This window comes from Macrobrachium rosenbergii, chromosome 47 (assembly GCF_040412425.1).
Source record: "Macrobrachium rosenbergii isolate ZJJX-2024 chromosome 47, ASM4041242v1, whole genome shotgun sequence".
Lineage (NCBI taxonomy): Eukaryota > Metazoa > Arthropoda > Malacostraca > Decapoda > Palaemonidae > Macrobrachium > Macrobrachium rosenbergii.
The window spans coordinates 20,099,179-20,126,877 of NC_089787.1; the positions used below are offsets into that span (position 1 = coordinate 20,099,179).

A 27,699-nucleotide genomic window follows, 5' to 3' on the forward strand; every position below is an offset into this window, starting at 1 on the left:
TCTGCACATGCAAATAGGATTGCTGTCTTGAATGTGATCAGATCTGCACATGCAAATAGAATCACTGCCTGAGATGTAATTAAACGTGTATATGCAAATAGGATCACTGTCTTGAATGTGACCAAATTTGCACATGCAAATAGAATCACTCTTAGATGTAATCAAATCTGCACATGCAAATAGGATTGCTGTCTTGAATGTGATCAGATCTGCACATGCAAATAGAATTGCTGTCTTAGATGTAATCAAATCTGCACATGCAAATAGGATCACTGTCTTGAATGTGATCAAATCTGTACATGTAAATAGGATCACTGTCTTGAATGTGACCAAATTTGCACATGCAAATAGAATCGCTGTCCTAGATGTAATCAAATCTGTATATGCAAATAGGATCATGCTGTCTTGAATGTGATCAGATCTTTACATGCAAATAGAATCACTGTCTTGTATATTATCAGATATTTACATGCAAATACAAGCACTATCTTGAATGTGATCCAGTCTGTATATGCAAATAGGATCACTCAAACATTAAACTGGAAATGGAGAAATTGAAGGAAGAGAAAAAAAATGTAAAATTGATGTCGACAGCAGATGAAAAAAAAAAACTAATTAACACAGTATTTAAAAAAATGAGTCTGTATCGAATACATTATCGTTTCAGTTGAACTTTGAATTAAAAAACAGAAATAATTAAATGTTTTATGTAAACGGAAATAAGAGATATTATATATAAGAATTTTGTGGAAAAAGTAATTTATTTAAAGAAAAAAAAAGGAAACTATAATATAAACACATTAAAATTGAATACATTAGTGTTTCAAATGAACAAATAAAACACAGAAACAAGAAAAGTTATATATAAGGTTATGTATAAGAATGTTGGGGGTAGAAAGAAGAAATTTATTTAAAGAAGATAAAAGGTTATATAAACTATAAAAGATAATTTATTTAAAGAAGAAGATAAAAATGTTATATACATAGAAAGAAGTTTATTTAAATGAATAAAAAAATATAAGAAACAATAAAAAGAAATTTATTTGAAGAAGATAAAACGGTTATATATAAGAATGTTGGGGGTAGAAAGAAGTAATTTATTTAAAGAAGAAGATAAAAAGGTTATATATAAGAATGCTGGGGGTAGAAAGAAGTAATTTATTTAAAGAAGAAGATAAAAAGGATATATATAAGAATGCTGGGGTTAGAAAGAAGAAATTTATTTAAAGAAGATAAAAAGGTTATATTATTTAAAAGAAGAAAATATTTAAAGATAAAATAAAAGGATTATATATAAGAATGTTGGGGATAGAAAGAAGTAATTTATTTAAAGAAGAAGATAAAAAGATTATATATAAGAATGTTGGGTTAGAAAGAACTAATTTATTTAAAGAAGAAGAAAGAAATAAAGAAAAATACACAATAAAAGAAAGATTTGAGGGGCCGTTGAAGAGGCAAGACCTCCACAAAACTACTACAATCCACCGTTATGAAAATCCACCCGACGGAGGTCCTCCGTTATTTCAGCAGTAATTAAGGTAAAATACGTTACTTAATGTCCATAATAACGTAAAATAAGTGCTAAATTGTTGTTATATAACGGAGAAGTTGTCATTAGAGTTGTTAAATAGGAGGAAGAGAAGATCATTGGACGAGGTGACAGCGGCGTGCCCTGCGGTACCCCGGACCACCATATTGAAAGATGTCCTTTATTTTATGTCGTTTTTTAGTCAGAAATGAAATATTTCAACCACATTAACAGTTGACAGTTATCTTTACAGTTTATGAGCCCTGAAAGTATAGCAGGGAGCCTGCGGGAAGAATTAAGGCTACCCCAGGCTAGCCTGTCGGAGGGAGCCGGGTCCTTAGTAAGCCACGTGACCCGGTGGGGGAAGGGGGAGAGAGTAGGGTACTTGGTCCCCCGGGGTGGGTAGGTGGCTGGGATTGACCCTGGTGAAAACTTAATTGCGCCGCCTGATTCCCGCCAGTCGCCGACCAGGACGGGTTGCCGCCTTTTTGGGGCTTTGCCCCCCCCCCCTGAGGGCCAGGTCAGGGCACGTCGCCCTAAGTTAGGTTAGGTAGGTAAGATCTGGTTATGTCAGGACTTGGTATTATAGGAGATGTTATGTCCACTTATGTGTAAGGAACCTGCCTTTTTGGGGCTTTGCCCCCCCCCTGGGCAGGTCAGGCATGTCGCCTAAGTTAGGTTAGGTATAAAAAGATCTGGCTAGGTCAGGACTTGGTATCATAGGAAAGGTTATGTCTATTTATGTATGAGGAACGTGTCCCGGTCGAGGACTGGCGGGAATCAGGCCGCGCAACTAAAGTAAAGTTTTACCTAGACCCTCACCCCATACCAGCGTCTAATCTGGGTAAACGTAAAGAAGACGGCTGCACGAAGGCACCGAGGGTAGCCTAGCGGGCCTGCGCAGATTAGGGAGACTAGGTAGGCGTTGGCAATTTGAACCTGCAAGGCCTACCACAAAGGGTTACCCTAGGCCAGTCCAGGTGCTTAATTTCAAGTGTTAATTGATTGGGTCCAATGGGGGAAAATCGTTTCCCGGGTAAGGGCACAGCGCCCTGAGTCAGGTTAGGAAGGTAAGTTCTGGTTAGGTAAGGTTATGGCACGACGCTCTACGGAAATTAGTCCCACCGATCTGTTTCCGATATTCAAATGTTACTTGTGGGGCGGGAGGGGGATATGTTGCCCGACAGCCAGGTCAAGGTACATTACCCTAAGTCAGGTTAGGAAGGGAAGGTCGGGTTGGGTCAGGATACGGCATTCTAGGAAAGGTTAGGATTGGTCGGTTTTCGCTGTCGGAATTCTCACACCTACCCCTGTCTTCCTACTCTGCATGTGCTACTTATATATCATTTATTCATATAATTTTATAAATAATAAAATTTACTGTGTTTTTACTTTCATCCCTTTGAGGCTGAACTCTGTTATTTTGGTAATTGTTCACATTTATCTCACCTATGCAGTTGTACTTCATTATAGATGTCCTTTTCTATATTTTTAATTAAGAAGATTATAATAATATCTTTGTGGAGCCAACTTCTTCATGTTTACCCTAACCTGACGTTGAGAACCGTAGTCGTAAATCGTGTAAAAGTGAAATATAGAAATTTTTTTAATTATTATACTGTAATACTATGTTTAATTCGACATTGGAATTTTGATGCCGTGCTTTTAAAATCATCTTCATGTGCGCAAGCAAATATAAAAATCATGCTAAAATCTATGGCAAATTAGCTGCTGCAGAGATATTTACCATCTGACATTCATTTTCATGGGGCTGGTACTGAACGTAGCGCTCGTGTGGGGAGTGGTGCTGGTATTAAATTAAAAATAGGCCTTTATCATTTCCTTTTGTCTCATTTTATAACCTGGTAATTGACTCTTTTTGCCCCAAGGTTTGTCTTCGAGTAGACGCATTTATTATTGGAAGAGTTTTGAAAACTGAGGTGAATTGGGTGACATCTGAATACCCTTGTAAGCAATAAGAATCGATGCAGTGGTAAAGGGTAGAAGACAGTGGGTATGCAAGGCTAATTGATATGCAACGGAAAAGCAATTTTGACCTCTGTCTAAGAACTAACAGACTGAATATTTCCAAAGTTATTGTGGGACGTAAAATATTATACAAGCCTTCATCTGTTCTTACGGAACTACGAACTAGCGTGTCTCCTTTTAAATGTAGTAGGGTACAAATGTTGGATGTGGGGTTAAAATTTCTAAATCTGAAATTCCCAAAAAAAGGGCAAGAAATGTAGGGAACGGGGGCCTTGTCCCAGCAATCTACTTACTTGACAATAGCGTCTTTATGTAGATCGTTTTGTCTAAGTCTCCATTTGACCACACGGCCTGGCGTTGGCTACGTCCTACAGACTGTTTCCGGTGATATCAGAGACATATTTCAGTGCCCTGACCTAGCCGGTGGGGCTTTGAAAAAGAAGCCACGGAGTCCTTTCTGCGTTCCGTGTCTGGAGACGCACTCCTTTTGAATTCTCCGCAGCTAGTCTTGCAGTTAATAAAACGAAAGGAACATTCTTCAACTAGATGTGGCTCAAAAGGTAAAGGATGACTGCATTTGGACCAAACAACATTATTTCACACCATGCTATACCAACTAAATTTGGGGGGAAATGTTCACATCAATTGAATTTGCTGTAAATGACCTATATGGTAACTCTTATGGCAATACACACTTCAGCTCAGTGAAATGAGGGGTTATTAGTCCCCCATGAGATTTCATAGGGGAATATACTATATCTCTGTGTCCCAGTAAAACTCATGATTTAAAAGTATCAAGTATATAACTCAATCAAATTAGCTGGCATTTTTAAGAGTGTGTAGGCAAACAGGCCCCACACAGGGTGGAAATATCCACTTTAAGCTTCTCATGGAAGGCAAAGAAAATATTTTATTATTTTTTTTATTATACCTAACAATTTGCATACCTTCCTCTTTCCATTGATTTTTTTTAAAATTGGCCAACCGCAAAGTTTGCCCTGTCTTGGGGTTTTATTGACGTATATTTATCCCAGTCTGTGAGGGTTGAAAACTGGTCCTTAACCTATGGGCATTTATGAGAACAAGAAATCTGATATATCCCTTGGCCTGACAAATGGTTTACGTTCTTGATAGCCAGTGGAAGTCAGAACAGACATACAGAAGTCTGAGTGTGGCATTTACTCTTCAGATTAATATGTCTTTTATGCCTTTTTGAGCATTCATAATCAAAGCACACGTGTTCATTCCTCTGTATGTAGTCCCTTTTGTAGTACAGTTTCAAAACTGAAACTTTGAGTGTTTAAACATGAAATAATGCTAATCTGGCAATAGATTTATTGTCAGATGAAAAACACAAACAGTAGCATAGTACAGGCAGTCCCAAGTTTATGACGGGGGTTTCGTTCCTATGCCGAGTTGTAAGCCAAAAATTGTTGTAAACTGAAAAATCATCAAAAATCTTAAGAAAACCTTACTTTTAATGCTCTGGGTTTGTTGAAAATGATGTAAACTGCACTTTTATTGAGTTTTTCATCAAAAAACCTCCAAATTTTGATTATTCTGCCGTTTTGGAGCCATATTTCTTCCATCTGATCGGTGTACAATGTGTCGTAACCCTGGAATATGCGTCATAAACCAGGAAATAATTTCTAATGAATATATTTGAAAAGCATTGTAACCTCAGAACGTTGTAACCCGGGGACTGCCTGTATTACACTGTAATGAGTGTCAAACAAAAGGCGTATCCATGCATATTTTGATACCGTGATCTTTCCAGGCTTGGCAGTGCTGAATCAGGAACACCTGCATCTCCCCATCATTCAGCGAGTCGAGCAATGTGTGCTTCGTACAGCAGAGGCGACTTCGCAACTCTGGCTGGGACAGGGCCATTGGAAAACAATTGCCATGTGGAAATAAATCAACCAGGCTGAATGTTTGCCACAAAGGTGACTTTTTGAAGGTAGGTATGTGACTTAAAAGCCTTCAGTTCACAGTCTTTTGGGGGTGGGCCACTGACTAAATTGTGCCTGGCTTGGATCACTAGTTTAGTGGCTCTCTTTGTTACCCTCCATAGTACCCTTCTAGATTCCTTCTTGAGCTTTCGTACCGTATTACTGTAAATTTGGTTTCCTAAATGTAGAAGGCTGCAGGTTATAGGAAGCATTCGGGGTTAGCACGAAGAGGTGTGATTGGCAGCATCCTTGCTTACGAAGCAAAGGCCCTAGGTTCGACTGCTTGGGGAGAACCATTCTCCCCAAGTAGTCGAACCTAGAGATTGATGGATGTGCTTCATCAGAAACCAGTTATGCATTTGTTGACCCAAGCGGTCACTGGTGTACCTTTTAGGTGGATGACTAGAGTGATTCAGTGGTTGCAGCCTAAATTACAACGTGCATGGTGCCAGCAACCCCGTCCTAAAAGACTAAGATATGAATATTTACTTAATCCTCAAAGACTCCTGTGTATATATGTATATAGTATATTGCATTTACTCATTTATTCACATATATCCTATAGAATATTTTATGCAAATAATATGTAATTTTTTAATGTTTAAAGGAAGAAATTTCTTCAAGAAAAATTCTGTGTGATGGGGTATTTAAACACAATCAGCTTCTCAGATGATTTTAAAGGTTGTATCACTGCTAGTTGTTGATCGTTTAGCTTGCTGGTGTCAGATTTTGAAGTCACTCTTATCTGTACTAATATTGCACTTGTTTAAATAACATTCACAACTTTAAATATGCCACAGAGATTGCATATTTAGTGCAAAATTTAGTTGTTAAATGGCAAGAAGTTTGGTCTGTTTATCTTATCAACGACGCACTTGCTCGGTGTAACCATTGCTTTTGTGGAAAATATATTTTATCCAGTTAAAGTCCTAAAGTCCGATCAGGTGCACTGGTAGATTCACTGATCTCATTTCCCTTTCATGTGGAATGTCAGAATCTCCAGCATGAGGGCTAAAAAAGCCAAACAGAAACCGAGGGCTGACAGGTAGAAAGTTCCTTGCAGATGCAGCATACTCAGCACTACCAGGTCACTGTTCCCTTCTTCTACCTGGAACGAAAAGAAAGATAAAATGTTATTGCTGTTCTCCTTATTCTTGTTTGTGAGTCAGTGTCGTAGTTCAGTTTTCAAGCTTGGATGTTACGTTGTTGCCGCAGAGGAGCTATACAGTAATCGTATAGGGGAACTTAGAATTTTAAATGGCACAACTGTAGTAATTAGCATTTGTAGGCTTTTTAAAAATTTGCCTAAGTTTCAATTTGCAAGTCTCTGGTTTTTTTCATTATTACTTTGACTTTTTCAGTTCATTCACCTCCACCTGGAGGTTACGTTATTGTCAGTTCAGGATAATTTGCACTTTTCCATCATGAACAAAACGACTGTTTAATCATTAATTCGCCCAGCCTCATATTTGCCCCTCTTTGTCAAAGGGAAAAGTAACGTCAGTAGAGAGAGAGAGAGAGAGTGTGTGTGTGTGTGTGTGTGTGTGTGTGTGTGTGTGTGTGTGTGTGTGTGTGTGTGTGTTACTCTCCCCCTTTACTCACATGATGCTTTGCTAACTACCTTGCTGCCGAGCTTCAACAACTGGACTAGCTACCATTTAAGGAATACCCACAGAAAAGGCCTCAGATTTGTACATCAAAGAATAATATAAATTATCCTGAATTAGCAATGTTACGTAAGATTGTACACACGTTGCGCTCCCTTTATATACATTATGAATTCAATTTTGCATCCACATAAAAAATGATTGAATACCTGGTATAAAATTTTGGTAGCTGGATGCTAAACTTGGAAAATATGCCCGTGGTACATGGGCCAATGGTAGACTTTTATGAAAGATAATACAGTATTGTTAAACAGGGTTGGTTTACCACCTTTGCAGAGAAAATCCACGTTTTATTGATAAAGCTGATCTATTTTTAGCAAGAGCAGTCTGTAAGAACTTCTCCACTCATTTTAACATGTAAATTCACAGAAAACTTACGAGAGCTATTCAAGAAGAACCTGAAGACATCTGTTCAGAAACAGTTATAACAGAAAAGGATGAATAAAAGGAGGCCCACTGAACAGATCAAAATGGGGAAAGTACCTTTGGTAAGTTCCATCTGTTTAGGTTGTCCGTCCTTGCTTTTCTCGACGACATGAAAATGAGGTCGTCTATCCAGTACTTTATGAGTCCGCTTTCGATCACCCGCAGTTTCACCTTGTCTATCCTTTGGCGGAAGGGAGCACCTTTTCTGCGGGGTAAAATGACAATCAGAAGTCTGTGGCAGAAGTTGATAAAGCAAAAAATCTAACTTGAAAAGTATAGTACATAGGCCTCGGGAACTACATGTGATAAATTACGTACAGACACCTCCCTGCTTACCAACATTCAACTTACAAACATTCAGAGAGACAAGTTTTGTTTTGAGTGCCTGTTCTGTACTTACAGTACTGTATATACAGTTTAATGTGTTTTAGGATGAAAAACAAACAGTACTATATTGATTTTATATCATACTTTACTTAAATTGGCATGAAGTTTACAATAACCAACTTGCAAGCAATTCAACCTACAACTGGCCATCTGGAACGTAATTGCTTGCATGTAGGGTGGTGTCTTTGTAGGCTTAATAGTTCCGTGCCTCTTACTTTTTGTGACCCCATTCCTACTATTGATTGTGTTTTGTGGAGACTCTTCAGATTCAGTTTTCCATATGATGCCACCAAAATTGCAAAGCCACAATGGGTATTTTGAAAACTGTTCCAAAACAGAAAATAATAGATAAGGCAGTGCTACTTAACCATGTTGCTGTCCAAACCTTGTCTAAAGCAGCCAGTATTTTTCCTTCATGTAATCATGCTTGTGGTTACTTGATGTACATTTCAGAATTTTCTTGGTATAAGGTATATAAATTCATATTTTCATCTAGTGAAAATGTGAAAACAACCGTCCCTTCGTCTAGAAACCCAGTTTTAATTTATAAACTATAGTATAAAGGATGTTCGTACGCCACTTACTTTTTCCTGATTTGCTCGAGTAATATTCACAATAAACCAAGAAAATTTGTTAAATCTATCTTTAATTCACAAAGCAACAGGTACCTTACCCAAAAATCCAACCAGAACTTGTACCACGTGGTACAAAACAGTGCCTAGGCCCATAGATGCATTACCATTTATCTATATCTTTTCATAGTTCGGAAAAGTACCTCACCTGAAGCCCCAGCCGTATCCGCCGTAATTGATATACTCCGTTCGGCCCATGTGGAGTGGGGTGTAGCCTCGCGAATCGGTGTACTTAGATAGGATGATAGCCTTGATGTAGTACTTCCACGTCAAGAAGGCATGATGACCTTTCAGAACTCTTGACAAATGCTCTTCAGGGGTCAAAGCCTGAGTTAGAACAAAATAAAAAAAAGGAAAGGAAAAGAGTATATGTGTTTTATGGGTATATTTTGGGGTGCTAGATAGGGACCATATAACTAGTGGGTTCTCCCTGCCGCTCCTGCATTATAGCTTTAAACACAGTATCACCTCAACAGACACATTGGGAGTCTGGCCTTTCTGATAAGTTACAAAGATACCTTACGGCTAATAGCAATTCCACATAGTTTCTAATTTATACTAACATCTACTTTACAGTTACCATTCAGTTGAAGAAATTTATCTAAGAATGTTATCACACCTAAAATGGTAGTATAGGAAAAAATAATCACAATCTGGTAGCTGATTAAGTACAGAAGTCCACTAAGCTGAGGTCCTTTAAGTTAAGGTATTACTTTTTGAATTCGAGTTCCCAATGTTGAGAACGTTTCCTGTAGGTCAGTGGGTTCGTGGTGTAAGTAGTCCTTAGTTTAACCAGACCACTGAGCTGATGAGCAGCTCTCCTAGGGCTGGCCCGAAGGATTAGACTAATTTTACGTGGCTAAAAACCAGTTGGTTACCTAGCAACGGGACCTACAGCTTATTGCGGAATCCGAACCACATTATAGCGAGAAATGAATTTCTATCACCAGAAATACATTCCTCTGATTCTTCATTGGCGGGCCGGAGAATCGAACGCGGGCCCAGCAGAGTGCTGGCCGAGAACGATACCGACCCGTCCAATGAAGAAATGGGGTTTGTGGTGTAGGTAATGTCCTCTGACAGAAGTAAGGGAGGCCAATTTGTGGCAGTGGAGACGAGGGTGAGGATTTAGAGTTGTGGTTAGTGATCGTACAAATTGCTTGTGAGTCAACACCTCAACTTAATGGACTTCTGTACTTATCAGCTACATAATTATCTTTACTTTTTGCTCTGCTGTGATATTAGATGGGATGAATATTTAAATAAATCTCTTGAATTGAATGCTAAGTGAAAGTACAGGTTATTTTGTGTTGGGAACTATCTGGATTTGCTGTTATTTGCAAGGTATCTTGAAAATATTTGCAGGCTATATTATAGTCATTGTTACCTAACAGACTTCTCTACTCATCAGAAAGCCAGACTCCCAAAGCATCTGTTAAGTCGAATTGCTAATGCATCAAGAAATATTTCTAAAGATAATCTAGAGGAGGAAGAGATTGGTCATTGATCAGAGACAATGCCATTGAATCAATGCTGTAAACAAAATCTGAAGATAAGAAAACACCACAACGATGAGAGAAATATTCTGAAAGGGGATAGATAAAGTCAACGTGAAATGAAAATGAAGACAGTGACAATCAGTATGGGGAAATGGATGGCTTGTGACCGTTATCTTACCAGGATTTTTTCATAGACTTTATGAACTGTCGGGATCGTGCTCTCCTTAAACCATTCCCACTCGATGCCGTACGTCTCCTCCATGCCCCAAGTGTATCGGTCTGCTGCGAGCAACTGCTCGAGAGTGTCGATGGTCGGAGACTTCTTAGGGACCGAGAGGTGGGCTATCAGAGCAGAGCGATAGGCCATTGAGATTAGGATAGAGAATATCCACCAAAATCCAATTAGGACCTGTAAGCCAAAAGGGTTGAAGAGTTTTGTCAAAGCTTTTTAGAAAAATTGCTTTTAGTGACTTTGGTGAAATGTTGTAAGAAACAAAAAGAATATTTTGGCAATAATATACAGTGACATGTGATACACGTCATTATGACTACTGGGGCTCGCAAACTCATTTGCTTTGGAGATTATAAATCTCATCTGAAATTTCCCTAGTCATATGCTTTTATGGGCAGTTCAACAGTTCCAGAAGTGGGGCGGTCTTATAAAACCAATAACTCCACCTTGGAAATATCAGTTGCAGTTTGCAGATACAACTAAACCACTTCAGTGGTAGCAAAAATAATTTCCATTGGAGAGAATGCTCATTTAGTTTTTATGAGCAGAAGTGTGGAAGATTCAGTTTGACCCCTACAGATGAGTAAATATAACACTGGTGCTGGATGTTTAGTTTACAGTACTGTATAGGCAGTCCGTGGTTATCGGCGAGGGATCCGTTCCTAACGGTGTGACGATAACCGAAAATCGTCAGTAACAGCGTTTATCAGTGCCAATAACTCGGGATCAGGCACCAATAAGTTGAGATCGGCACCAAAAATACAGTTATCGTCATTGCTAGACAAGCACCGCAAAACTGGATTGCCGATAATTAAGGCTGCCTATAACCGGGGACTACTGCCTGTAGTTGAATACATACCCTTGCAACCTCTGTCTATATCACAGAATTACAAGGCAATTTATTTGTGGCCAACAAAAATATTGTAGAAGTCAGGGACTTCTCCATACTGTATTTTTTCATGAAAAATGCAATTCACAGGCCAGGATAGTTTTGAGTTCAAGTAATCCATTGTTTCAGATCATATTTTTAATGGTGCCATTTTAAAACGTAGGGAAATGAAGAAGCAGTTAGAATAGCAGAAGTTCAGTTTGGTGTGTAACAAGAAGTAATGCCAGTGGGACCCTGCAAACTAATAAAAATATGGAAACTCAGAAGATGGGACTGTATACCTATTACAAACAGGACAAATGCACCTAACTAAATTTTTGAGTCCTAAATTTATAAAATATCAGTTGTGTAACTGAATAGTAACAGCATCAGGGACTGCTGATATCAAGATGCCACATAGTTTTAGATACAGTGAACCCCAGATTCATGTCCCCCACAAATAGCTAAAATCTGCGAATACTTAAAACCCCTCTTAAAAACACTTAGAACTGCCCATTTTGATAGTTTAAACACAGAAAAACCCTGTAAAAATGCTTATACCTGAGTATTTTAGTAGTTTTATCACAAAAAGTGGATTTATTCATGAAAATTATATGAAAATACAGTAATTAGTGAATATTTCTCAGTGAAAAATACCGCGAATGCGTGAGTCCACGAATCATGAGAACGCGAATATGGGGGGTTTACTGTAAACCAAAATCAGAGTGTCAGTTAGTTTAAAGAGGTGGTCTAATTTGACTTACATAAACCACCTTGAAGTTGGCCTTTATCCAATGGTGTATCTTTCTCATACAGATTTTTATGGAGTCGGAACTCCCCGACAGTATTCAGAACCTCTTATCAAAAGCCTTGTCTCACTTTTCAAAGGGAAATCTGACTTAAAAACTTTAATGAATATAATCATTGTGACAGCTTATAATCATGACTAATGTAGCCACGCCTTCAGAAATTGCTGTGAGGAGAAGGGAGGAAGTTAAGGGGTGCGAAAGGAACAGCCACATTACCTGAAAAGTGGAGTTTGAAGGCAAGGTGCTGTTCACCGGTGGATCTCCAAGCAAGATACCCCAGGAGTGTAGCAGAGCAGTGCTGAATCTTAAAGTCTGACCACTGAATATATTAGTCCACAGCTTATGAAGCAGCCACAGCCCCACTCCCACCACAAGGCTAGTAATCAGTAATGCTGCCCACAGTTCACCTGCAAGAAGTAATGGTGGTTTTTGTCAGTTAATTCACAAGTGGGTTTTTCTTACTCTCAGATATTGAGCTACAAATACCTCTTCAGTATCAAATTAATTTTACATTTGGAATGACTTACACCCAAAAGGAATTGCTGTATACTTTACAGACACCAAACTTACAAGTGAGTTACGTTCCAAACAGCCGTTTGTATGTTGAATTGTTTGTAAGGTGGTTACTGTACTCGTCATGCCTATTTAAGTACAGTATAATATAAAATCAATACAGTACTGTAAGTTCTTTCATCCTAGAACACAATAAACTGTACGTACCATACTGTACGTAAAGAATAGACGTGCAGAACAAAATTTGAACGTACGGTTCGCAAAGGGGAGTGCTCTGAATACAATTTTAATTTGTGATCCCGTGTTTTGTATCTGAATGTTTGTAAGTTGAATGTTCACAATTAGGGTGGTGCCTGTACTGTATATGATGAGTGCATCTTCCCCAGCCAGGATTCAAACTTAGGCCTTTTGGTTTTGATACCGAGCTGTCAGCTGACATTATCCAATGCATTCTGGATAGATATCTTTCTCGATAGCGTAGTGAGCCAGTCAGCTGTCAGCACTCTTAGTACCAAAAGGCATAGGTTTAAATCCTTGCCAAGACAGATGCACTTGGCAGATATAATCATCTTTGTGTGCAGGTTATTTACCAGATATATTGGGTATGGAGTGGCACACGTATCCATAAAATAAGGAAGTTGAAACATTAGGGGCCATTTTGGTAAACAAATTGTTTGTTAATTTTCCATTGTTTGTTTTTTACTTTCCGATATTTTTTCTACAGTAGTTCAGCATGAATGTTTGTTCATTTTTAGTAATAATAATAATAATAATACTAGACAAACCTGGAAATGGTCTGACAAGGGAGAATATCTCGGGGAGTGGGCCAGGCTTCAGGGTGACAATCAAGAGAGTCTCTGAGATGTAGACACGTGAATAGTCAACAGCTGGCAATCTGGACCCGAGCCAAGAGAGCAGCATTGAAAAATCAGCTTCGTGACGTTGCAGCGTTCCTACAGTGCCTGTCCAACTGCCATTTTTCATTGATATGCCCCACTGGTTGTCTACTGGGGTACGCATCACATACCTTGGAAATTCAAGCATACCGACATGTGAGGGAGTTACGTGGATTTCTTTATGATCACACGTGCTCAGGTACTTCAAATATTGCAGTAGTTCATCACTTTCTCTAAAAGCAACTTGCAGTTGGCTTCATGATCAAGAATTTTAAAATTAAAATCGACTGATGCGTTGGGAAATAACAGATAGATGTACGTAGCTTTGAAATGATGATAAACTGATGCTTTAGGAAAGGCAGACTGTTCTGTGATTATACTTACATTTGAAACTGAAATAAGCTAATGTGTTGGACTGTTCCATGGTCATATTCACCTTGAAAATTCTAATGTGTCAGCATATTAGAAAGAGAAGTTTCAGCAGAAATGAGAGGTGCATTGGAAGGAAAAAGATTAGCAGAGAGACTGATGCGGCAGTTGAAAAGGAATCATTTGGATAGTCCAGATGTCATGGGTTTTGCAGCTCCACATAATTATAGGACAAAGATGAGGCAAAAATGAGCAGTGTGGATGTATCTGGTTAAAGAAGCAATGGGTCACGATAAGCCCAGAGAGCCAACAGTGTTTTTGATAACGGGCAAAGTTCTTCGTTGGGCGAGCGGGTTCTGTTCTCAGCTACCACTCGGTTGGCCGCAAGTTCGAATCTCCGACCGGCCAGTGAAGAATAAGAGGAATTTATTTCTGGTGATAGAAATTCATTTCTCGCTATAATGTGGTTCGGATTCCACAGTAAGCTGTAGGTCCCGTTGCTAGGTAACCAAGCCACGTAAAAATTCTTGGCAGCTCAGTGGTCTGGTTAAACTAAGGTAAATTAACAGGCAAAATCCAAGCGCCATTTGCTCAGATCTCCCATTGGAGAGAGCTGTTAATCAGCTCAGTGGTCTGGTTAAACTAAGGTATACTTATTAACAGGCAAAATCCAAGCGTACATTTGCTCAGATCTCCCATTGAATTCGTCTGCTTATGTAAAGTCAAGTTCATGGATAACTTTTTTATTTTTAATTATAAAACTGGTAGCAGTATCCACATCTATCCCAGGCCCGATGGAAATGAGGGAGAGAGAGAGATAGAGTTGGACTTCATTACAAAGGAACTGGTGGACCTTTTTCATGCAAGATGGAAAGGTACAGTTTGTCTAATTATACTTACAGAGTGGATAATACCACAAGTTTATAAAGAAAAATCTATTTAAAGCACATTATTCTCATTCTATGTTTAATATTAGACTCATAATCCTTTCACCCAACCATTGAGGTAACATTTTACTTTTTGAAAGTATATTAAAACTCATTTTCTAGCTGAATATCTTGTACTGTTAGTTGACTGACATTAAACTGATAACATCTTTAGGTCATATACAGGTCATTTCACATTACCTTAACCAGACCAAGACTTTGAAATAACTTACGCTTAATTTAGGCTGATCTTCTACCAGCAGGAGCTATTACTCTGAGAAACAACACTCCTGCAATTGGTGGGTGAGGTCACTTACGTGAAATTGAGAATAGAAGATACAGACTTGAGCAAGCGATAGTCGAGCGAATCGGTTGGCGTAACGGTAGTGCCAGGCTTGTCGGAGTTGCGTGAAAAATTGAGAATCGGGAACCAGTCCATTGAGACGATGTTGAACTTGTGCCCTTGGAAGTTGTGGAACTGTTCTGTAAGCATAGAATTTCGCATTAAAGTATGCAATTAAATATCTGCGTCTGTGATATGCATTCAGAGAAGTCATTTTGTTTCCCTTAGCTAGATTCACCTTGCATTCACTTAATTTTCCATGGAGTGAATGTTAATCATTCTATGTACTGACAGCTTGGCAACTTGATTTTAGATGGAGAAAAAGACTCGATGTAATCGTATCTGCATTTTATACACTGACATGATTTATTGTTTTTGTTTGAAAATGATTTGTAACTTCATGATAAATGACACTTCTTCAGTTTAGTGTTTTTATATAAGTAACTTACCAAGTAATTACATAGCTGTAGTTTTCTCTTGCATGGCAAAATAAATTCAAAAATTCACTGGTAACGCTTTAAAGTTCAGTGGAGATGACTGGTCCCGTCCACTAACAGGAATATCAGGAAGAACTTAGCAGACAACCTCATTCTGTTTCTGCCGCGCTCGAGTAAACGCAGAGCGTCAATGGCAGCTTTGTTCTTAAATTTGCCGGTTGGAAACTGGATTTCAGTGAAGTATTATTGCTGATTTTGGGTAGCCTTAAGCCTACAGCTTTCAGAATCAGTACTTTATTGTTTTATTATTAAGATCTGATTCAAGTTTATCATGTTTTGCTACAGTAGCGATTTCACAACCAAATGGTTTAACCCTGGTAGCGTAGTTTACCATGCTACCACCTTTAACTGGTTACCGTAATAAACGTAAACATTGCGTTCGTTGCTGAACCAATATTTACGGTAATGAATTACTTAATTGCAAGTCTCAATTAGTGCTTGTTAGGATTTGAGACAAGTCTGTATGACGATACTGTGTTCAGCTATCGCCGGTAAAGGTTAACTTTCCTTTTCCGAATAACATAATATTGTGTTTGCTAATATTGTGTTGAATGCATGTATTATCTGAAAGTGTCCGACTTTTTGGTTGTGAATACAGAAGACGGTCTTGACAGCCGGGGACAGTGCTCCCGGCTCCCAGGAGTACCCTCCTGCCTGAGCCTTTACCTGGTCTGACTTCCAGCTTGCCTGGCGCCAGCTGTGCCCCGAGCTCCTAGGAGTGCCCGCCAGCTCCCAACCGATTAGTTATCCGGCGTCCAGCTCAGTTGGCGCCACCTATATCCTGGCGCCAGCTTCTGATTGTCTGGCACCAAATCTCCCCACATCCTTGGCCCTGGGGAAGAGTAGGAAGCTCTCTTTTCTGTTGGAGTTCTCAGGTATTACCTGAGACAGATTGGAAGCACGGAGCCATTCGTAACCTATAGCATCCTGACAGGGACCCTTTTTTCGCCCTCTTAAGATCTCATTGATCTTCTTCATTTTTGGACTTGGTTTATGAGACCATTCTTAGTTTCAGGAGAGCATTGGGCCTACTTTTAAGTGAAAGCTAAAGACATCAGAACAACTTCCACCTCATCAGCTTCATGCGTATACGCCCCTTATGTCCATCCGACAATTGACCTACTGGAAGTGTAATCGATTTTGGCTTCTCACCTTTTCAGAAAAGTTTAAACGTGTTAAAATTTTTTTGCAGTACCTTGTGATTATTAGTAACCGGCTTGGCATTGTGGAAGGAAGCACAGGATTTTCTCCTCTCTTCACCTTGTAGTAAGGTGCCGAGTTTTGTGAGAGCTTGGGGTTACAGTGTACCAGGAGCACCCACCACTCTCATTGGATGGGTTGTGACAGTGTTATCTGGTTGTTTTATTGTGGTACTGCGCCCAGGGCAAGGGCACCTTCTAAAGTTTTGCTAGCCTTCGGTTAACTCCTTCGCTGCAGAACTTCCAATTATTCTTTGCTAGCCATCAGACTTCTCCAATAAACTACTGATTCTGAAAGCTGTAGGCTTAAGGCTACCCGAAATCAGCACTGATACTTCACCAGAACCTTGTTTCCAACCAGCAAATTTAAGAACAAAGCTGCAATTGATACTCGGTATTTACTCGAGCACGGCGGAAACAGAATGAGGTTGTCTGCCAAGTTCTTCCTGGTATTCCCGTGAGTGGGCGGGACCAGTCGTCTGCACTGAACTTGGAAGCGCTACCCGCAAATTTTTTAACTTAAGCTGCTGTGCAAGAGGAAACTGTAGCTATGTAATTACTTGATAAGCATTTATAAAACTATTTTATCATTAAAATGTCATTTTTAGTGGGGAATGCCCTTAATGTTTTGCTTGTTTGTGGAACCCATGCTGTGAATTCCAGGTGTCCAAAACCTTAACTCCAATATATCCACCCATGCAGTATAAACATCGCCAATTGAAGACCACATCTCTACAGTTAGAACCTGGAAATGAAAATGCATTGATGAAGAGACAGGCACTTGTAGGAAGCATGTGTTACTTGTTAGGTATAAAAAGACTATTTTATATAAGTAACTTCCCAAGTAACTAAATAGCTATTAATTTCTTAACTATCGCGGCAGCTTATGATCATCGGTTGTTTCAGCAGCTTTTGTTTGGCTTTGTTTCACCGGATGGTTGTAGCTCTCGCCGTCTTTGGTGAAGTATTATTTGCTTTGGTAGCATTCATACTGACCTGTTAGCTTAGCTAGTTGACTATTACTTGATTGTGACTATTATTTGTTTTTGACCCATGTGTGACTCTAGCTCTTCAAGTGTCCAGTTTTGCAGGAAGGGCTGCATAAAACCTTTAAATTATGCATTAAAATTTCATTCATTGTGGGGGCAAATTTGCTCTCCTGATCTTATGTGTGATCATGTGGGACTCATCAGGAAAGAGAAGATTGAATGTTTACGTGGACAAGCATGAGAGAAATAGACAGAGGAAGTGTCTAAGATCTTTTAGCCAGGGTTCTCCTAAGATACCTGCTCCTTCTACTCTTGTGACTGCTTTTTCCCCTTATCATCAGTCCTCCTACTTTTCCAGCAACTCCATAACCTAGCTCCCAACCTTCCGAACTCAGTGCCATTGCCAGTCTGGAAGTTCAGTCTTTTAGTAAATACTGTAGCTCAAATTGGGGCTTCAGTAAGAGGTCTGATGGAGAGAATGAGTGCCAGTGAATTTGTATGTCATTGGAAGAACTGCTACCCCACTGAACTCCTAGCTAATAATCCATGTCAAACTCCCCTCAGCCTGGGAGGAGGCAAATCTTACGTCCAAGGGAGGTCGGTGGGGTTTGCCCACAGGTAGTCGCCTATGTGTGAATTGGTAGCTATCAATTTTTCTTATTGCAAGGCAAAAGAAGCTAGCAGTATGACCCATGGTGTAGTATAATCACTTTTAGATAATGTTATGGTAAAGAAATTGTGATGAGAAGTGTAAGTCTAAAAGTAATTCAGTTGCTCTACGTAATTTTGCATAAAAGTAAGACCAGGAGCAAGAACCTAGGTCAGTTTCACTTGCTATAATTGTTAGGGTTGGGACTAAGTGATTAACAACTTGAGACTAGATTTAGCGCTGTCCCTGCTAATGACTATGAAGAGACTATTGCACAGTACTGTGTATGAGTCTAAGGCTAGTGTGATCTTTCTTAATTATTGTTCTGGTGAGAAAACTGCACCAAGTAAAATGGTCATAGGTCTAGATCATTCATCATTTTCTGTTATGCTTGAGAGGTATAGAAGAGCATTGTAAGGCTAGTGAAGCATTGTGATTCTAGTGACTAGGTCAGCACATTTGCTATGAAGTATTGTCATGAAGATGGGACAGGATAAAACGGGAAGGGAAAAAGTGTCTCGATCACCCCCAAAGGAATGTTAAGGACCAGGGAAAGTTTATACAAGGAGAACACTTCCATACTTGGAGGAGAGAAATGTCACTAAGCTGTGCAGTTTAAGGTTACTGATTTCCACAGAGGAAAACTGTGGAAGAGATATGATAAAGAATAAATTATTTTTACTCCTAATTGGCTTGCAGCATCTATTTTTAGAATCAGTACTTGAATTATAAAATTATAAATCACCAATTTACCAAACATACATTTTGGAATACAGTCATCACGCTACTTGAAAACAATATCAGACTCAGACAGGGTCACAAGTTAAAATTGTGTTTATGATTTAATATTTCCTCTAACCTTAGGAAACATTTAGTATGTATTTTTGTCAATAGATGTTGGTGTGCATTGTTTCCCTTGTGAATTTCTAATGTCAGACACTGCTCCTGCGAAATTCTCTCCAAGTTAAAAACTTTCAAAGTATAGAAAAAATACTAAAGTTTGAATTTTGCATGATTTTAAAAAACGGTGAAAATAATATAATCTATGACTACGGAGTTAACTCGGGAATGTACGTATCAGCAAAAGTTATGCACAAACCTACATATTACAAACCAACATACGAACTATGCAAGATACAAATGGCCGTCCTGAACATAACTCGTTCATAAATTGGGTAGTGACCGTACAATAGTGCAATTAACTGTTTATGAACCAAATTTTATGGTAAGCACCATTTGTGACGAGATTCAATATACATTTCACTTACTGTTCTTCTTAACAGACTTGGTTTCAACACTGCCATTGCAATTTTCTTCCAGTAAACTGCCAGGCGATTCATTCAGTGGTTTGACACTAACAAAATGCTTCTGATTTTCCTTGGTATACCCTGGAATAGCTGCGTAGATAGCTTGTGCTGTATTCCGCAGAGCAGTGTGGTTCAGTATTCGAGCGATGTCGTTCTCAGGACTACCCACCAGAACTACAAAAGTCTCTGGCTTAAGGTACAAGTTGATATCTTCCAAAAACCTGAAAATAAATATAATTTCCCATGGAGAATTTGGTTTTCATATAACAGGCAGTTCCCGGTTTACGACGGGGGTTCCGTTTTTACGCTGTGTCATAAACCGAAAAATCGTTGAAAATCGTCAAAAAATCCTAAGAAAACCTTACTTTTAATGCTTTGGGTGTATTGAAAATGATGTAAACTTTATTTTTATTGAGTTTTTCATCAAAAAAGCCTCCAAATTTTTATTATTCTGCCATTTTGGAGCCATATTTCTTCCATTGGATTGGCGTACGACGCGTTGTAACCCCGGAACAGGTGTCGTAAACTGGGAAATAATTTCTGATGAATATATTTGAAAAGCGTCATAACCTCGGAGCGTCGTAAGCCGGACCCATCGTAAACCGGGGACTGCCTGTACAAACTTATGCATATTTTAAACAAGTAATGCATTGCATGTTTGCTTAAACTTTTGAAGCTCCATTTATACAACATCCTCAGGGAGACTGTTCCGCAGTCTAACGGTGTTAGGAATAAAGGACCTCTGGAACTGAGAAGTTTGACAGCACCAATACTGCATGTTGTTGCAGATGTTCAGCAAATCAGGTTGCTTTTGGTAGGAAAAGAGGATCAGAGATCAAATGTGAATGTGAAAGGTCTGTGTTAAAATATAATTTCTGAAAAATGATATTTTAACATCTTTCAGATTCACAATCCTTTAAAAGGTTGTAAACTTGCTTACAAGGAAGAAGATGCTCAAATAGATGAGTGCATGACAATTAAAGCAATGAAAGTGCACTTTTGAGTGTCCTCAGGCTTAGGAAGAACTCGAACCGGTGGAATGCTGTGGTACCCTCGCAAATAACACCTGAGATATGCACTACCTGAACTGGTATTCATTTACTTCGTTCTTGTCTGTAATCTCGCCGATAATGGCATTGCAGGAGAACAGAGGGTTCTGTTCTTTCAAGACTTGCAGGAGCGTGGTCTTGGTCAGGGAGTTGTCAGCCGTAGGCCCGTAATTCTGGTGCAGGTTGACCAGTATGGCTGCCTGATATTCTGTTGTGACAGATCTGCAAAGAGATGACTGTTAGCTGATTAGGTTAAACAAATACTGGATGGCTTTATGTGCAATCATTGCTATGCTGTCTTTGTACATTTTTTGCTGTAAAGTGGATAAGCCCCTTGTACAGGTGTGTATGTATCTTATTGTTAGTCAGCTGTATTTAGTATAACGTTAGTACAAGGCACGGGCTAACAACTTCATCCCAAAAAGAATTGCTGAGAACTTTAAGGTTAAGAGGTTGTATTCCAGAGCTGTACCCCTTAGGTTGAAAAATATGGTATATCTATATGTGTATATGCTGAATCATGGAGGAACCCCTTGTTCTGAAAACTTGTACAGCAGCCACTTGATGCACCTACGGAAAGACAGAGCGGTATTTAGACCTCTGATGCTCACTGTAGAATTTGACTTCATCCATCCACATGCACTTTCACAACCTGGATGGTGAAGCCCCCTCCTCTCAAATACCTCTTTGACACCATCTGTCCATCCCCAAGAATCCCAAATGGTACATTCTTTCCATGTGACTGAATCATCTCTAAACACACCCATCCATTCTTTCACCAGAACAAATCTTTTTATTACTTAGTATATCTCCAAGTTTTTATGCAATCATCTCTTCTTATGCCATACGTTTTTTGCAGGCAGTTGTCTCCGAGGCCAGAAGAAACCACTTCAGGACTGCTACAGTGGTGGCAGTAGATAAATACATCTTGCACGTTGCTGCTCACGTAAGTAGACACCTACGTATCTTAATTACAACCTAACCTTAGACTTTGAGTCACAGTGCCTTTTAAAAGTTTTGTATGTGACCTTTTTTTCTTGCTTGAAAACTTACCGGAAGATGTCGCTCATAGGAGTATTTTCTTGTGTCGCCACAAATGTCATGTGACAAGACTTGAAGTATCTTTGAGTCACTTCCTTCAACCATAGGCCCGCTGGGTAGACCGCAGACACAGACAGCACGAGATAGGCCACTACAGACGTCATCAGAACACCAACGGGAAATGCATCTTTGGCAGACATCATCTTAGGGAAGATAGTAGCGGAAAATTATGGAGATACTTTTGTTTTATGGATAAATTAGGTTAAAGTCAAGAACTTTAGGGTTATTTCTAAATGATTTCTAAGTTATAATATTGGGGTCTCTCAAACATAAGTGTTTTCTGACTTGTTTCAGCCAGATCTTCGATCTGTTTAGAATCAGTCGTGCTCGGAAACTTTCTCGTCAGCTTTTGGATCAGTGATAGACCTGTCTCTTGCAAGGTAGATGATCAGACAAGCCAGGGAAAATGGAAGCAGAAACAAAGTTCCAAAACAGAAAAGTAAAAAAAAGTAGAAAGTAAATTTCCACAAATAAAGAGGAATGGTTTGTAATAGATGAACAATGCTAAAAGGTGTCAGAACACATTAAGATTGACGACAGTTCCACCTTATTTTATAAAAATATTTGATGATCATTGTTTGAAATGAAAAACTTAAAACATTTTGAATAGTTGTCCTTTCGCTGAAGTTTGGTAAAGAAGGAAATATATAATTGATTCTTTAGTTATACATTAGATTTCAAAGACAACCCTGTAACTAAACATTATATCAAACATTTCAGTTAATCTGTAAAATACTTCGGTGATTTTGGTAAAAAGTATTAAAAAATGCAATTTTACTTAATACTGAAATAAATTTAATCAATTTGAACTTTGCTCAAAGTTGTAAATGATATTGAAAGTGTCAGTCTAACAGCGCGATCCCCAGGAATTTTGCTAAACAACTTGCGTAATGGACTCACTCCCGTGGTGGTACGAGTTCTTATGGCTAAGACATTCGTTGCACTTATTTCTTCATCAGCCGACATCTGTCCGTCTGTTGACCTATATGAAATATTATCTTGCCACATGTGTTGACATATTAGAAAATGGGGTGCAAAAAATACATGAGTTTTAAGACCTTTTTGTCAGCTTGTTAATCTTTCAGACTTGTGAGTTGAAAAGTTTGCTAAAAGGTTGGAGGGAGTTTCTTAAGAAGTAAAATGTATGACGCTTTTTTTTTTTTTTTTGTGAAATAGTAACAGTTATTTTTGTTGGTAAATATGAAACAGTAATGATAATGAAAGCTTTTAACCTTTTTAAAGTTCAGAGTGGGTAAATATTGGTGCAAAGACTTAATGTCAGTTAGCAAAAAGAAAATTATGAAATGCCCTGAACCCTTGACCTTCAAGGTCAAACTTCACACCTTTGATTTTGAAAAAATTTCTTTAATGATTTAAATTATTTACCAAATTAAATGTGCAGGAGCCTATGAAACATATAACCCAGTTCAAATCTGTGACCTTGAACCTTTAACATATGGTTAGTTCTCTAAAAAAAAATTATCTTCATCAGTCATTTAGTCTTCATCTAATCCTGCCAAGACACCTTTGACCTTGAACCATTGGGAGTTGGTCATCAAAGAAGGTCTTCAAATAATTCAGATGAAGAGGAACTTTCATGGGAGTCATGAGATTAGTATGGAAAATATCCCAAAGCCTGATTTTATGGGAGAATAAAAGTACACTGTAGTCCCCAAACCACGCAAGAATATCGCAGCTCTCAAAACCTTCAACGCGCGAGGGAGATTAAAAATTAGGGTCCAGGTGTGTGTGTCTTCCTGAGAACCCCACAATTTTGTTAGATAGTTTTATTTTCTTTTGTATATCTTTTGCTATCTTGAGCTAAAATTCTTGAGAACAGTTGTAGCCAGCCATCTGACATTTTTGGGGGAGTTGGGGGTTGGGGTTGAGTACGACTTGGGGCCATTGTGGGACATGAGTTCGATACGATGGTAAATGTGTTTATAGAATACTGTATATCTATATATAGATTAAGAAAGAATAAATCACTGAAAAGCATAGGAACTGAAGTAAATAACCTAAATTAAGTTTATCCTGCATAGAAAAGGTTAGCTAAATTAAATGGAATAAACTTAAAATATCAGAAGTACATAATTACAAAAAAAAATGGAAAACAAAAAATGTACACAAGCCAAAACCAGTTCATGTACACCTGGACTTTGGACCAGGTTGTTCTAAATAATTTTAACTCTTCCTAGTTAAACCTTGTTCCTATTTGAAGTGATTGTAGCTTGGAATGTTCATTGAAATAGAAGGCTTGATTCTGTGTATGCATCTTTCTCTAATCTGATGAGCTTTGGGTTCCTCTTTCTACTTCTGTGTTCCCGGATTCCTTTTGGGTTAGACTGCCCAGTTAGGTTTTCCTCTGGGGTTGGCATTAGTTAGGGCATTAGGTCACACCTTTCAAAGGTTTGTGATTAATTTAGTGGAAGAGTCTGAAAATGCTTTGTAAAAATATTGTGTAACCAATACTGAACGACCTCATTTCGTTTCATAACGAGGCCTGTTTTGTAAGTTGCAGAAATATCTCGTGATCTACCGTTTTGACAGGATGCAGAAAGTGAGGGTCCTTGAGAAGTAAAAGTTTATTTGTTTTACACAAAAGTTAAAATTTTGAATTTCGAGTCGATAGTGATGTTAACATTGTAAAGCTTTGTATAGCTGTTTAATTTCTCTGTATATTAGATTTAAAATTGATTAAAATCTATAAAACTGGTTTTGGATGAATTGCTTTTAAGGTTAATTACTGTCACACTTTACTCAAATTTTTTTAGGTTAATTATAGATACTTGATTTCACAGCCTCCGGAAAGTGCAAAGGATTGAAATTTCTTGCCTGGACCTAATAACACAGTTGATTGCAGATGTTCCAGTTAGGTCAGTGGCTTTATCAGAAAACCTCATTCGGTAAAAAGCTACAATATATAACCCTCTAGTATGTAGCACCTTCAAATTAACGGCAGCAAAAATATCCCCAAGACTTATTTACAGTCGCCTTGTTGCTCATACTTATGTAGTTGTTATCCCTTCAAATGACGGCAAACTAAAGTAGCTAAAACTCTTCTCATTTTTTCAAGTTTATTTTCCTCTTGATTGATCTTAAATTTAGAAACAGTTTTCAGAACTTTACGTATGATGGAGGTGAGACTGCTTCCTGACCCTTAGACTTCGAGCAGTTTCAGAGCTGATCCACATTTTGTCCCACCGACAAATTTATAAAATACCTTCTCAGGACTGATAGAAGACTCCCATCTCCAGAGAAAAACTCTCGAGTAGAGATTTATTTTATGTCGTAAACTAAACAAATCCAGAAGCACTGCTTCACTACAGCGTTTCAAATCTGTAGGTCTTGAATTACTCATTTAAGGTAAATAGGACAATCCTTTTTATTGCTCTTGAGGGAAATGTCTCTTTACGTCTGGAATAGTCTTGAAACATCCCTTGTACCATACATAAGCCAATCTTTTCTGGTGCTTGTAATTCATGAAGTAGAATGAAGCAGGCCTTAAAAAAATCAGTTTTGTCTTTTAAGAAGCTAATATATCTTTATCTCTGCTCCTGAAATAGCATTACAGAACTTTGAACCCAGATCATAAGCCACAAGCAAGATGGGTACACACAGGCATACCTCTGAACTTGTTAATTCCAGTAGAGAAATCAGATTGGTACATTAAATATTGTCATTACTCCTCAGAACTAGACATAGAGTATATATTATCAAGGAATGTAGCCTAAGACATACTAGCCTGGAATATTAAGAGTAGGCCCAACCTTTTACAGATACGCATGTGACAACAGTTGCCAATGTCACATAATTCCATGTTCCCATGACATGACAACTGAGATGATATGAAGGGTTGGGAAGAAAAGTAACATAGATTCTGATCATTCAGTGACAGGATTTGTAACGTTGCACAACAACAGGACTGCAAGATGAGAGATCTTATTAACTCTTGTATTTAAACTAATAAATCTTTCAAGAACATTTGGTCCCCATAGAAGGTTCAGTTTGGAAGTGGACTTGAGATGAGCTGGGCAGAATTGACCTAAATATGAGTTTTTGGGTTTCTTTGGCGAAGTTTAGTTAGGTGGAAATTGAGTGAACATAAATTGGGGCTTCTTCAGACAAATTGTAACCTGAGCAGGATATGAATAATTAATTGGTAGAAGCTTAAAAATATCCAGCGTTATTTCGTGGGTCATCGTTCTGGCCTCAGTGATTTGACAGTTCCAATTTATAATTTATGTAACTTGTTCTGGGCTATAACTTTCTAATTGATGTGTCGTTTTTTATCTTGAATGTCTAAAATGTTATTACTTTTTAAGTCATTTGAACAAGTCATTGAATAATGTTAATACTTTTTTAAGTCCTTTGAACAAGTCATTGAATCATGTGGATGACTTGTGTTCAAGAGTCACGTCGGTATATGATAAAATACCGTACATGGAATAATCTGCAATATTACATTTTTAAATATATTTCATAGATTGGCAGAACAGTGCTATTTAAAATTTTAGACTAGGAAATTCGAAAGTGGTAGCCACAACTGGATTGTGAACCATCACAGCCAGTAATCTTCAGACTAGCCTTCACAGAAAATTTAACTTGATGAATTAACCAGTTAGAAAATTTTGGAAATAGCTAAGGAATTAGGGTTATTTTAACCTTTGTTGGAATTTGGGTCTAATGCTTTTATCAAAAATATGGCCTTTTTTTATGACAGGCTAGTTAGGGCAGTTAGTTCCTCATTTCTTAAAACGTTTGAACCAGTAAGATGGCATTTGAATTTGGGTCTGTAGTAATATGATGGGGGTATTGTTGGCACTAATAGATTTTGCCAGAATGTAAACATTTTAAATGGTTTTATGTAGGTTGTAGCCATGCCCAATTAGCTATAATAATAATATTTATATCAATTACTGGAATGTTAATCTTATATTTAATTGAAATTTGCTTTAAGAAAAATCAATGAAATTTCAGTAAGATGTTCTTGATGTTCAAATAAGATCTGCAAAGACATTCCCATCTTTGCCCTTCCTCGTAAGATGGACCCAGGTATAAAATGCTTTGAGCCTGCTCATTGTTCATTATGTTATTTTGTTACCATGTAGGCCAAAAGACCTGATTGTTACATGATTCAATTAACTTGTTTCTTGTCTTTTCAGGAAATCATCTACAACTGGCAAGCCCAAAATATGCAATATTGTCTCAGGTGTTTGCAGAGCTATAATAAGTTTTTGAAGAAGCTGAAAGCCACATTTTTACCAGCAGGGGTAAGGCCCTGGCACAAAGTGCTCCAAAATTGAACAGGCACAGAAGCATGTGATCAGATCCAGGTGCCATCTTTTACCCATGTAGGACCTGGGTAAGCCAGCTCATGGCTACTGAAGACTCAGCAGATTGACCTGTGTGCTCCTCAAGACCCTTTCCATAGGTCACAGGAACAAGACTTTCTGAATCTGGGCTTTGAACTCTGACCACAGTGGGAAGTCACAGTCAGCACCGTCAAACTACCGTAAATTAGAGAAGGTTCGGCTGTGAAAGAAGAATGCAACTCCAAGACAACTTGATTTCGTAATGAAGTTTGTATAATTAGTTAGAAAGACTTGGTTATTTACATATTAAATGTAGGTATTGGAAGATTTGAAGCTTTAATTGCTAACAGGAGAAAAGATACTGTTTACCCCAGACTGGCATTTTAGGTGGAAAAAAGGTTAAACATCAAACTAATTGTAAAAGAAATAAAGTAAGGTTTTTTTAGACTCGGAATAATATCCCCAACAATGTATCAAAAGTCTAGAAAAATCTAAGTATGGGAAAGCCGCCATTTTGGATTTACTCTTGAAATCTGTAAAATGCGTATATTGTTCCG

The 27,699-nt window shown here is 38.3% G+C and overlaps 1 protein-coding gene and 1 long non-coding RNA gene across 2 annotated transcripts; one reads left to right on the top strand and one right to left on the bottom strand.

Moving 5' to 3' along the window:
- Nucleotides 1-1,374: 1,374 nt before the first annotated feature.
- On the top strand, nucleotides 1,375-27,272 carry LOC136830947 (uncharacterized). The gene is made up of 4 exons (XR_010850773.1): nucleotides 1,375-1,538; nucleotides 5,295-5,477; nucleotides 21,586-21,672; nucleotides 26,993-27,272. It is a non-coding gene; the product is annotated as an uncharacterized lncRNA (long non-coding RNA).
- LOC136830923 (probable glutamate receptor) lies at nucleotides 6,437-21,477 on the bottom strand. The gene is made up of 10 exons (XM_067090893.1): nucleotides 21,410-21,477; nucleotides 20,760-20,948; nucleotides 19,639-19,898; nucleotides 15,011-15,176; nucleotides 13,288-13,529; nucleotides 12,206-12,396; nucleotides 10,259-10,489; nucleotides 8,730-8,908; nucleotides 7,620-7,767; nucleotides 6,437-6,577 (listed from the first exon to the last, which is right to left on the bottom strand). Exons 1-10 carry the CDS (start codon nucleotides 21,475-21,477, stop codon nucleotides 6,437-6,439), a joined length of 1,815 nt encoding a protein of 604 aa, XP_066946994.1.
- Nucleotides 27,273-27,699: the final 427 nt, after the last annotated feature.

What these genes read in the sequence shown, in the direction of transcription:
- LOC136830923 (XM_067090893.1), bottom strand. Translation starts at nt 21,477, where the DNA reads ATGATTCAGTCACATGGAAAGAATGTACCATTTGGGATTCTTGGGGAT. An exon ending in GGACAGATGGTGTCAAAGAG is followed by an intron (nt 20,949 to 21,409) that starts GTATTTGAGAGG and finishes ATCTCTTTGCAG; the next exon opens with ATCTGTCACAACAGAATATC. An exon ending in CCTTGTCAGACCATTTCCAG is followed by an intron (nt 12,397 to 13,287) that starts GTTTGTCTAGTA and finishes TACTTCTTGCAG; the next exon opens with GTGAACTGTGGGCAGCATTA.